This window comes from Camelus bactrianus, chromosome 27, assembly GCF_048773025.1.
Source record: "Camelus bactrianus isolate YW-2024 breed Bactrian camel chromosome 27, ASM4877302v1, whole genome shotgun sequence".
Classification (NCBI taxonomy): domain Eukaryota; kingdom Metazoa; phylum Chordata; class Mammalia; order Artiodactyla; family Camelidae; genus Camelus; species Camelus bactrianus.
The window spans coordinates 10,713,002-10,726,334 of NC_133565.1; the positions used below are offsets into that span (position 1 = coordinate 10,713,002).

At 45.9% G+C, this 13,333-nt stretch overlaps 1 protein-coding gene across 1 annotated transcript in view; it reads right to left on the reverse strand.

Moving 5' to 3' along the window:
- The window catches only part of GABRG3 (gamma-aminobutyric acid type A receptor subunit gamma3), a 429,923-nt gene extending 417,464 nt beyond the window's left edge, over nucleotides 1–12,459 (reverse strand). The window contains exons 1-2 of the mRNA XM_074354051.1: nucleotides 11,968–12,459; nucleotides 6,576–6,724 (exon numbers count right to left, since the gene is read on the reverse strand). Coding sequence (XP_074210152.1) covers nucleotides 6,576–6,724; nucleotides 11,968–12,020 — 202 coding nt within the window. The 5' untranslated portion in view covers nucleotides 12,021–12,459. The remainder of the gene's footprint in view (nucleotides 1–6,575; nucleotides 6,725–11,967) is intronic.
- Nucleotides 12,460–13,333: the final 874 nt, after the last annotated feature.

The window sequence follows — 13,333 nt, forward strand, 5'->3', positions numbered from 1 at the left end:
TTTTAAAACAAAATTATCAGTTTGCATCACGAAAGCTAACTGCAACATGTGGATGTGTGACTTCCACGCAACGCAAACGAGTCTGTCCGATTCTCTCCCTCGTTGCCAATAACAGTGATGAGCCATTTCATTTATTTCCTGATGGTGGATCTCTGTGGATGCAGTTGGACTTTGTACATTGGGAGATGCCAACGTAAGCAGATGTGTCTAAAGTTAGGAGTTAGGAATTGTGTCCTAGGGGGCAATTCTCAGCTGCTGACTTGCAGAAAGTACACAAAAATGTTGCTGCCATGGTTTCATGGTTCCACTGCATCACATCATCCTCAAGACGGTCTTTCAAAGGTATTAATCCCATCTGAAGGATGAAAAGCTGATGCTAGAAGGAGCTCGGAGTGGAGACAACTGATCCAGCCCAGCAGGAAGGTGAGGGGATGCAGGCTGTAGAGGAAGGACTTCAGGGGGAGAAAACACTGAGGCTGGAAGAGGCAGGAATGAGCTCGGTGTGGGAGTGCGAGAGAGGTGAAGAGGACCACAGGCTGCAACGAGATAACAACCAGAGCAAGGATGCACATGAAGAAAACCAGAGGGTGGGTGTCAGCAGAGGGGGTGACACATAAAGAGGCAGGCAGGGGCCAGAGAACAGCTTCCCTTTGTCTGATCTGAAGGGGCTTGGACTTCATCCTAGAAGCACGTGGAGTTTTTAAGGAGGTTAAGACAGCAAGAGCCTTAACAGGCCAGCTTTCCTCCAAAGCAGGAAAACCATCATCAGATCCTTGCAGATCTCTTCCCCTTTCCCTTCTGCTCAGAAGACCACGAGTGTAGACGGTGTCGGTGCTCCCCCAACCCGTCCACACCCATGGGCTCAGTGCAGAGGGAATGCTCAGTAAATATGGGCTGACTGGCCGAGGGAGGGAACGATGAGGACGGTGAGCATGTAAACTGCTAATGAGGACAAACTACTGACAGATCCATGCACAGCCCTGCATCATGTAAATACAAGCTGACTGCACCTCCATGGGGCGTCAGCATGGTTACAACAAATAAAATACTGCTCCATATGGGAAAAAAGTAGTGAGAAAAGAAAAGAAATTGGTATATTTATAGTAAATTAGCCCTCAGAGCAGAGCCCTGTTAAACCACAGAAGAAAATGGTGTCTAATTCAGCATCTTCTACCAGGAGAGCTGCCCTCGGGCAGTTACCCTGAACATCAGTGAGGTGCTGTGTTCTGCCGCTCAGGCGTCACTGAGCGCTGAAATGAGACAGAAAGAGGAATCCCGGGGCCCTTCACCAGCCCCCTTCGCGGCCCCGAGGCCCCGACAGCGCGCACGGTGAACTGTCAAGTCGTGACACCAAAGCGAAGCGCCCTGCTTTGTGGTTTCATAGTTAGTTGCTTTTTAAATCTCTTTCACTCAAAAACCACAGAGCTCTTCTGATAGATGAAAATGGCTTCTGAGGACCAAATGACATGAGGCTTTAGAAGAGCTGCCTTTTCAGAAAGAAGCGTTCTTTCTTCAAATTGGGCTGCTTCATTTGGAAAATTCAATATTCTTTATGTAATAAAGGAAAAATAAAATCTCTATGTAATTGTGAATTCGGCTTGCCTGTTGCACATGAGAAAGCCTCAGTACATCCCCTGCAGGTGTCGTGCTGTGAGTGTGCAAGAGGGGGGCCCTGACTTCGAGTAGGCTTGCCTTGCATTTTCTATAAATAGTTCAGTGGCTAAGTGATCGAGCTATAATCAGAGAGACCCGAGTTGGAAGCCAAGCTCACCCCACTTTCTACCCATGCCCAATTTTCCACCTCAGAGGGTGAAGGTGGCGCTGAATGACATGGAAGGTGCTTTGCTGTGTTCCAGTACAAGCAAAGGACCAATTGGACTAAACTTACTCAGAAGGGCAACGAGCGAGTCTCATTCATCTTTGCTCTAAGGTTAAGCACAGTGTCTGACAGTTAATGAGGAAATTAACAACATTTTCTCAGTCTTCTCTTTCCACATAAATGCAGGATTGCTGCTGCACCCTTTTCGCACTGGAGAGACTTTCTATGTAACTGTGATGGAATAACCGTGTTGACAGTTGAATTTATGAACCTTGTGCAACGGCAATTTAGATGTATCGCTCACTGAATAAATACCTTAAAGCTAGGAGGAAGTTTAAGAGTAACTGGTTCACATCTTTCATCGTAAGGAAGAGGCAACTGAGATACAGAAAGACGGTAAGCCTGCTCCAACACTGCACAGGACATGCGTCTCCCTCTGCGCGCCACACCACGATTCTGAAGTTCTACGCCTATTGGAACAGTAACTCTACATCCTGCTACAAAAAAATCGGAAACATGAGCCTCAAACTTGGAAAAACAGAGGGATGGGGTGTGAGGGTCGGCCAGCTGCAGGGGTCTGAATGAAACCGAGCCCCACGGAGAAGAGGACACAAGCCCAAACCTAAGTGCATCCAAGACAAATGTGTCTGAGACAACAGCCGTGTTCTCTGGTCTTCACCACGAATAGGTGTGCCTTTCTCTTCTGGCCCGGAACACCACTCTTGTCTTGGTCTTAGATCAGGATCTACCTCTACAGCTATCAACTGTCAATCTATCAAAACGACTGACAGAAAAACTAAACAGGAAATCAGCAAAGATAGAGAAGAACTCAACAAAATCATCAGACAACAGGATCCAATCCATCCAACAACAGCAGAATACACATTCTTTTCAAGCACCCCTGGAACATTCACCAAAACAAACCACATCCTGAGCCGTAAATTGCATATTAACAAATTTAAAAGAATTCCTAAACTCGTACAGAAATGTTCTCCCATCACAACGGAATCAAACTAGAAATCAGTAAAAATCAGTAACAGGCAAGAGGGAAATCTGCAAACACTGGGAAACTAAAAACACACTTCCAAATAATCCATGAGGCAAGCGGGGGAATCCCATGGGAAATAAAAAAAATACACTAAACTGAATGAAAACAAAAATACAGAATACCAAACTCTGTGAGACACAGCTAAGGCAGTGCTGAGAGGCCCGTTAAAGCACTAAATGCACACACTGGAAGAAACAGTCTCAAGTCAAGACTTTCCATGCTACCTCCAAGAAGCAAAGCAAAATAAACTCAAAGCAAACAGAAGAAAGCAAATAATAAAGATAAAAAGGACAATGTAATAAAATTGAAACTAGAAAAACAACAGAAAAATAGTGAAACAAAATTTGGTTCTTCAAAAAGGCCAAAGAAACCAACTTCTAGCAAGATGACAAAGAGAAAAGAAAGCTGACACATATTACCAATGTCAGAAGTGAAGCAAGAAATACTATTACAGGCCCCACCAATATTAAAAGGATTATAAGGGATGAGCAAACAGAATTTAGCAATATATGAAAAGAGTTTTTGAAAAAAAGAGCATCATTAAACATGATAACTAGGTGGGATTTATGCTAAGGATGCAAGGCTGGTTCAATATTTGAAAATCAACCAATGTAATCCACCATATTAAGTGACTAAAAAAAAATAACAAAAAAAATTGATGAAGAAAATGTATTTGGCAAAATTCAACACTCATTCGTGATTTAAAAAAAATATACTCCCAGAAAACTAAGAATAGACAGAACTTTCTCAAGTTGGTAAAGAATATACTTAAAATATCTCTAGCTAACATTACACTTGATGGTGAAAGACTGAACGTTTTCCTCTAAGATCTGGAACAAGGCAAGTTGTCATTCACACTACTGCTATTCAGCGTAGCACTGGAAGTCCTAGCCAGTGCAATAAGACAAGAAAAGTAACAGTAAAAGGCATACAGATTGGAAAACAAGAAATAAAATCTTATTTACAGATGACATGGTGATGTATATAGAAAATCCCAAGTAACCTATCAAAAAACAAACAAAACCTTCCTAAAGCCAGTGAGTTTAGCAGTCAGAGGACACAATATTAACTTACAAAAAGTTAATGTATTTCTGTATACCATCAATGAACACAGGGAAAAAGAAATTTTATTGTACCATTTACAAGCACTCCAAAACCATGAAATACCTAGATGCAAATCTAACAAAATATATTCAAAATTTGTATACTAAAAGCTGCAAAACACTGGACGTGAGAAATTAAAGAACTAAATAAATGGAAACACATGTAATTTTTGTGGACTGAAACAAGTAAAGATGTCAATTCTTCCCAAATTGATACAAAGATTTAACAAAGAGTTTTTGTAGATATAGAAAGATATTTTAAAATTCATATGGCAAATACAGGTTATGAATTAAAATAATTTTGAAGAATAAAAATAAAGAGGGTGAATTACAAACCCACTCCAAGCTTCATTACATAGCCATGATAGTCAGGACTACAGGCACTGACACAGTGATAGTCACACAGACAAATGGAAGAAAACAGAGATCCCAGAAGCAGCCCACAGAAGTCGGGCCAACTAACTTCACAAACGTGCACATGTAATTCAACAGAGGAAGGACAGTCATTTCAACAAATGTTAATGAAGCCACTGGATGTTCATAAGCAAAGGGGAAAAAAACATTTAGCTGTAAACGTCACACTTTTGATTTTACATAAAAACTGACTCAAAACATAATGAATTAAATGTAAAACATAAAATTATAAAACGTTTAGAGAAAAACAAAGGAGAAAATCTTCAGGAACTAGGGTTTCATGAAGAGTTCTTGGACATTACTCCAAAGTATGTTCCATAAAAAGAGTAAAAGTCAATAAATGACTTCATCAGTATTAAAAACTTTTCCTCTGTGAAAGATCTTGTTGAAAGGATGAAAAGACAGGTCACATACTGAGAGAAAACATTTGCAAACTACATCGGGCAAAAGAGTTCTTCTATGAAGAACTCTTAACAAAGCAGCAGAGATAAATGAAACAGAATAATCCAGTGGGAATGCAGTATGGTGCAGCCACTGTGGAAAACAATATGGAGATTCCTCAAAAGACTAACAATAGACTTACCGTATGACCCAGGAATCCCGCTCCTGGGCATATATCCAGAAGGAACCCTACTTCGAAAAGACACTTGCACCCCAATGTTCATAGCAGCACTATTTACAATAGCCCAGACAGGGAAACAGCCTAAATGCCCATCAACAGATGACTGGATAAAGAAGATGTGGTATATTTATACAATGCAATACTACTCAGCCATAAAAACCAACAACATAATACCATTTGCAGCAACATGGATGTCCCTGGAGAATGTCATTCTAAGTGAAGTAAGCCAGAAAGAGGAAGAAAAATACCATATGAGATCGCTCATATGTGGAATCTAAAAAAAATAAATAAGTAAATAAATAAATAAATACAGGACAGAAACAGACTCACAGATATAGAATATAAACTTGTGGTTGTCAAGGGGGTGGGGGGTAGGAAGGGACAGACTGGGATTTCAAAATTTGTAGATATTGACAGGCATATGTAGAATAGATAAACAACATTATACTGTATAGCACAGGGAAATGTATACAAGATCTATGGCAGCTCACAGTGGAAAAAAAAAATGACAATGAATTATATGTATGTTCAGGTACAACTGAAAAATTGGGCTCTACACTGGAATTTGTCAAAACACTGTAAAATGACTATAACTCAATAAAAAAAAATGTTCAAAAAAGAATAACCCAGTTTTTAAAGCAGCAACTAATACGAGGAGATATTTCAATTGGCAAATAAGCAGATAAAAAAGTCAATACCACTAACAATTAGGAAAATGTAAAAGTTAAAGACCACAGTGAGATGTCAACCTATTGAACAGACATCCATTAGAGCAGCTAAAATAAAAAACAGCGACAATACCAACTGCTGGTGAAGACCCAGAGAAACTGGATCCCTCACACACTGCTGGTGGGAAAAGAAAATGGAACAGAAACTTTGGTAAGTGTTTCACAGTTTCCAAAAAAAAAAAACTTGTTCAGTTTATCATTTATCCTAGGACCTACCAATCATACTTCTGGACACCTACCAAGGAGAATATAACCTTACATCTGCACAAATGCCTGCATGCAAACGCACACCGCCATTTTATCTATGATAGACAAAAACTGGGAACCGTCAAGACACTCCTCAGTAAGAGAATTAACGAACGGTGGGCCACCTATGCCATGGATGATTACTCAGCAGTAACAAAGAGTGAAGTGGGTCCAGACAACAACTTCCATGGACCCCAACATCATTTTGCCAAGCGAGGGAAAGCCAATCTCAAAAGGCCACTGCACGTACTTAACGTTCTCAATATGACAAAACTACAGACATGGAGAACAAATTAGTGGCTGGCAGGTTAGAGATTTTGGAGGAGGGAAATGGAGGTGACTCTAAGGGGTAGCAAAGGGAGAAATCTTCACGGCGATGAAATAGCTCTGCTTCTCGAGTGCAGTGGTCACTACCCAGACCCACACGTGAAAGGATGGCGTGCAGCCAGCAACACGCACTGCACCATTATCAACTCCTGGTCTGGTATCATCCTACTGTCATGATCTGTGAATCTGTAATTATTTAAAATAAAAACTGAAAAAGATGTATCTTCACAGTGTGTTTTCTATTGGAATAACTAACATCAACACTCACGTCCAATATCCGGTCTCAGCTTCTTATCATATTCTCTGAGCAGCTTGTTGAGAATAAGAGTCACATCTCTGTCCTGGGATTTGGGAGCCAAGACCCACTTTTGGTTTGATGATGAATCTTCGTATTCATCCTCTTCCACCTTCCTGGACCTGGAATTATGGCACAAAGTGTGATATATAAGTTGTAGAAATAGCTCCAGGAAGTGTCTTCAGCACGGTTCACCCACGCATCCAATGGACTAGGCAGAAAGTCCCCAGTACCCTCAGCCCAACCAACAGGTTACCTCTAAAAGTTAAAAAAAAAAAAAAACTAATAAAACAAAACACAAACTAGAAAAGAATCCAATAAGAAGAATGCCACTGCTATTAAAATAGCATGGTGCTTTCATTAAATGTCACAAAATGATCCCATGTCTGTGTTAAACTACAAACATCATACTAAGTAATTCAGTGCAAGACAGCCAGCCAACCAGCAGATCATCAGCCCTCCTTGGAGCCAACCCGAGAACCTCCAACGGTCAACACAGACGACTGTCAGACGGTGACTTTATCTTGCCATCTCCAGTCCCCACCACCAAGATTTCATCTGAGTTGAAGGTAAGAACAGCTTTTGCGGAATGCACTCACTCTGAGTCTGACTCTGTGCTTCTCATGGGACTAGGGCCTTTGGTGGAGGCAGACACGGGGACATCACGAGGTGGCATGCTTCGCCAGCACTCATGCGCGGTGACAAGTAACAGTAGCTGGTTGGTGGACACGGCTGGTGACTTTACATCCTACTGTACAAACGGATTCATCTCTTACAGAGCAGGCTAATACAGACATTAAAAATTAAAACCTTTCTAACATGTCTTCCTCACTTCCTCGCTCAGCCCCATCATAAATGGGTCCAAGTCAACGCAGAGCATCTCTGAGTCTGTCCCGTGCAGGGCTGAGCCTGACAGCCGCCTCTCTGGGCTGACACATACTGATGGGGCACTTGAAATGGAGAGGTCTCGAAATGACAAGCTGGTTCTCTGAGTGAGTGAGGCCGTCCCAACAACACAGCCGATCAGGCTTTGAAAAGAGGAGTGTCTCCTTCTATGCAAAGCAGCACTTCCAGGTGGACTGCATTTCCCAGGGCAAAAGGCTCCTCGGACACACACCTTCCTCCCAGCTTGTCAGCGTGCGTGCCCTAATGACTTTTTCCTTCACAAAGGAGAACGAAACGTAGAAATAGAAAATTGCACTGAGGTTTATTTGTCCTGAGGATAAACTCATTTCTGTTTAGTTTCCCAAACAGGAGCCAGAATGTTAACAACATCTCAGGGCGGCTGTGCTCTGGGACATGTTTCCTTAAGTGAATTTTTAGAATCATGTAATGAACATGAAATAAATGAAAAAAGTAAACTTTTTAAAGTTCATTATCTCACTCTGTTTAAATCCTTAAATCATATATATATATAATAATACAATATATAGCTACAATATGTAATATCTAATCATATGTATCTGTCATATACTAAGTACATGAATTCTCCTATGAGTGTTAGCCAGCAGCTTGAACACAGACCACAGCAGTGTCAGCCTAGTCCTGTATGAATATACACATACGTGTGAGATTTTGATCATGAGTACATGACGTGTGTCTTGAAGACTGGCTTCATTCAAGTTTTTTCTAGGTTGATGTTAAACTGTAATTCTATTTCTTGACTGGAAGGTTAAAATAAATCACCCATAGGAACTCTAAGTTGCCGTGGATTTTTTTATTCACCCTGAATAATACTCACAGTCAAAAGGAACTTGTGAGATATGGGGCATATTCAAGAAGTGATACACTTCATTTCATTATTTGTCAACCTGAACTTTTACAAATAACACTATAGAATTTAAAATGTCATGGTAGAGAATTTTATTTTATCAGGAATATTGTCAGGAATACTAATTTTATCATCTTAAAAATAGGACATGGATTGCTGGGAGTCAGCCACTGCCCACAGGACCTGGCGGTTCGTCCAGAGCAACCGCACCTGGGGGCCCGCAGACAGAGGGGACAAGTCACCTGGGCAGAATCACATCCAGCTGTTCTCAGGACTTGTTCCAACTCGCCCACAGTGCTCTCCTCTCTCTCTCTACTGTCTCTTAATCTCTTCCCCTCCCCTTCTCCTTTTCCCCTCTTCCTGGATTCCTTCCCCCACCCCCAGAGACAGCTCACCAGCACAAGGCTAGACCATGCTCTCCACACTGTACCTTCTATCGCCCCCCAGAGTCACATGCACACAGAAGGAGCACACTAACTCCCCATCAGTCCTCTGTATACACAGCCTTAGTTTCTTCCTTTTTAATATATATATATATATATATATATATTTTTTTTTTTTAGTGAAGTCTTATCAGTTTACAGTATAAACTGATAATTTACTGGTAGACAGCACAATGCGTCAGTCATACATGAACATACATACATTCATTTTCATATTCTTTTTCACCATGAGTTACTGCAAGATATTGAATATAGTTCCCTGTGCTGTGCAGCATGAACCTGTTTGAGCTACTTCAGTAACAGGTACAGTAATGAGCCTAACCCTCCCTCTAGTGGTAAAGTGGTGATGAGAGGGTTTTCCTGAAATTGCGTAAGCTTCTTCCTGAGAGGCCAGGGCAGGTGACGGGGCGGGGAGACAAAGGGACAGCGGCAGCATCCTCTCCAGCCCGGGCCCTCTCAGGGAGGTAAAACGGCACCCTCAGGTCTGGGGCTGGGTCAGGGTGCACAGCGGGCAGAAGTGCTCCTGGCCCCTCCGTGGCCGCCACTGGGCTCCTCCCAATCCTGACCCCACGTCAGTTTGCTGCAGGACTTCAGGGATCGAAATAGAAGCTTCCCGGTGGGAGTGCAGGACCACCAGTCCTATAGAAAAGCCTCCCTTTGGGGAAAACCAAATCTCATCTCAGGGACTCACTGGAATGTGAACAAAACAAAACCATCTGTTCTTTTAAAATTAAAGCAGGTTATATACTATCTTTATGAGCGTTCTGTTATTAGGGTTGTTGAATCCTAAACACCATCACTGCAATTAGCTGCTTCTTGAAAACAAACTGGCATTGTACCATCATCGTTAAGCAAGGGCTCAAACCTCAGATGGTATTTTCATGTCTGACACCTTCTCTTCAACCACCAGGACAGAGACAAAATCGGAAGTATCCGTAAACATTAAAAGCAGCTCCTAAACCTCAGAAAGCAGTTAAGCATCCGCTTAAGTTGCTACCAAGGTTCAGGTGTGACTTAGTGTGTTTTACTACATAATAAGTGTCAGAATGGGATGCATTTCTCTCCATGGAGCTGTCGAGCCAACACCACGGAGCACAGCTGTCAGAACCTTCTCCAGGGCTCTTCAACGCCAGGAAGGCATTGCAGAGTGCAAACAAGAACCCCCTCATAATTAATAAGTTTTGAAAGATGGTGCTGGACACCGGATTACTTTATGTGTCCATAAAACCTATTCAAAGAGCACAGACACTTTCAAAGGAGAGGCATACAACAATCAAATTAGTTTAAAATTTGGATTTTCTTTCAACTGATAAGCAGCCTTTATTATCAAGGCATGGAACCAACCCAGACAGAGAACGTATTAAAGTTGTTCTATCTGCCTCAGTAAGAGCGAAGGATAAAGAACCCCAGAGACAGCTTGTGTATCTGGGAATCCCAAGAAACCTCAGTGCTCTAAGTTGGATACCAAGACATCTTCCCACTAAGCACATAAAGTGATGAGGACAGTAAGCAGTTCCCTTCCATGAACTGCAGTCACTCCATCCAGGCAGTGGCAACAGGACATGTCAATGAGTCACAACCTGATCTAGATACGAGTTGGGACCTCGGTGTTGCCTGGTGTTGCCTGCTTGTCAACAGAGACACACGCAGGCAGACTCAACCTCAGAGAGCACACTTCCACTTCCCTTCCCAGCTCTCTCCTGAGACAGGAAGAAACTTCAGCTGAAGGGCCCAGGGAGTGCACTGCGTGTCTGAGAGCTACTGTGAGACTGTGGTCTGGTCTGCCTTTCTCACTCGCAACTCTTAGCCAAAACCAGTGGAGTGGCGTGGTGGGGAGGGCCAGGACCTTCTTCCTCAGGGCCTGTCAGAGGTAGGGAGTGAGAACTGGGGGGCCATTCACATGCTGTAGGATTTGTTAATGAGTCTTCTCGCTCCTTGGTCTTTCACAAATACAAAAGAACACGCAAGAAGTCCTGGCATTACCTGCTGACACCCTGCACGGCTTATGGACCAAAGGAATGCTAATTCCCAGATCCAGGAAATGAAGACGTGTCAGATCAAAAGTGTCTGGCGGGGGGTAAGGGTTCCCTAAGATTCTTGGGGTGGTGATGGGGTTGGGGGAGAGGAAAGGAGCTGTTCTAATTTTCAAAGCGCAGGGCAGTCTTCAGGCTCTGGGCCAGAGATCTAGCCCCAGACAGAAGTAAAGAAACCAAACCCAGAATCTCCAGTTATATTTAGAGCAACGGGGTTTAACCGTTCTGGTCCCACTGTCCTCCCAACCTCATGAGCCATCTTCATCTCTTCCTGGAGAATTTCTAAGCTCCCATTAGCTGGCTGGTGCTCTGGAAGGAAGGTGAAGAGTATTTATGCTGAGGTAATTTCTTAGAGTGACTAGGTAGAAGCCTTATTGTCCATCTCAACATTGTTGTGCAGGGCTAGGTTTGTGCAAGCCCGAGTGTGGGAAAGCGACTCACGTAGAAGGGGTGTGTGTGGGTACCGTGCGTGTGTTTGCAAGACCTGGGGAGGGAAACCTTCTCTGAGAAGCAGGGCTCTCAGCTGCATATCGTGCCTCACTCCGTCTGCCTCCAGCCGGGCTGCTCCTCGCCAGACTGGTTTCAACTGGGCAACTAGGAAACCGTGACTCCTGGGTCCTGGGAAATTTCAGTGATGTAAATGATACAGAATGTCGGGGGGGGTGTATGTGGGGGGGGTGTGGGGGGGGTGTATGTGGTGGGGGTGTCTCGGCGCGCGCCCCTGGAACACTTGGGGGAGGGGTGAAAGGTAGATAAGGCGGTAGACACCGGCTTTCCCCTGTGATAACTGGTTTTCAAAACCCCATAAAAGCACCAAACCCTAAAAGCGCCAGAAGAACCCGTTAATCTCAGACTCCCCATATTTCAGGCTGCAGAGAAGGCGGCAGCCTCCCAGCCAGGAGAGGCAGAGGGGGCCGTGTGCGGGGGCGAGGGGACAGGTAAGGCGCCGGCCGCCTTCCCGTCTCGTCCCCGCCCGGCACGGGCCCCGGCGGGCTCTGCCGCAGCCCAGCTGACGGCCGGCGGGTGCGCCGGGGACTCCTGGCCGGCCGACAGCGCCCCCCGCCGCCCTCCCGCCCGACCCCGAGCCCCCGGGGACGTGGAGCAGGGGCGCCACTTACCGCGCGTGCAAGCCCGAGAACAGGAAGAGGAGCAGCAGCAGCTTCAGGGCCATGGTGCGGCGGGGCGCGGGGTCCCAGGCCTCGGGCCGGGCGCCGCTTCCTCCGGAGCGCGGGGCCTCGCCTCCGCCCCCTCGCTGCTCCGGGCGCCTCCACCCCCTCGCTGCTTCGGGCGCCGCCGCCGTCCCCGCCGCCGCCGCCGCCGCCGCCTCCGCCGCCTCCGCCGCCGCCGCGGGACAGGAGCGGGCTCGGGCGGCCGGCCGCGCCCTCGACGGCCGGCAGGTCTGCGCGCGGATCCCTCCGCGGGGCTCACGCGGGACGCCGGGACGCCCAGCCCCCGCGGCGCACCGCCCCCGCACTGACGCCGGGTCCACGCAGCCGGGTGGCGGGAGCTGGTGGGCGCGGGAGGTCCCTGGCCCGGCAACCCGGCGGCCCCGCAGCAGCCCACCCAGCCGCCGGCCGCGCACCGCGCGCCCCGGGGCCCGGGCGGGGGGCTCTGCGCGCGCTGTGTGGCCGCCGCGCGCTCCGGGGTGGGGGCGGGGAGGCGGCCGCTCCTCGGGCAGCGCCTCCGAGACGGGTCCCGGCGGGGAGGAGTTTCCCCAATTACACGCTTGACAATGCACGAGGCGAGGGAAGCGAGGTTTAAATGGACTCGGAGTCGGAGGCCGGGAGGGTGGGGGGCGGGGCTCGGCGGGGGCGGGGAAGCGCGGGGATCTCGCTGGGAGCTTGAAGCGGGGTCCCAAGATTAGCACCCCATGGTCCCGAGAGGGCCCCGAGCCCCACGGGCTGTGCTCCTCCCAGCATTTCTGCACAGCATGGCGCTTCCCCGCGCTCTCTGACCCCCCAGAGCATCTTCACCTGGGCTCCTGGGCGAAGGAGCGAGACGGTCGGCTGATAGCAGCCTCTCCATCGCTCACGTCGTGCTTAATCGACTGAACCCCTTCTGGCAATGCTGAGATTCTGCGTGGAAAAGTGGCTTGCTGGGGAGTATCTGGAAAAAAGCATCCCCGAGGTATACCTTTCACACAGAAAAAAGAGACCAAGGCACACCAGTACACAGCCGTGGGGAAAAGAATGTTGAAGACAGGAGAGACAAAGACCCTAGGTAAAAAAAAAAAAACAAAAAAAAAACATTCTGGTTGAACTATGAAGCGCACTTCATCCAATATATCTTCAATCTCCAAAGACTGAAAGTTGCATTTATGTTTTCGTTAGTAATAATCATTGAGAAAGTTACTTTATCTTTCACTATATATGTATTACAACATCAGCATACTTTAAAATAAATCCACTAAGAAGTTGGCTTTTATATTGGGGAAAAAATAATTCTTAGCAAATATTTTTTATTTTGAACTACTATTCACAGAAT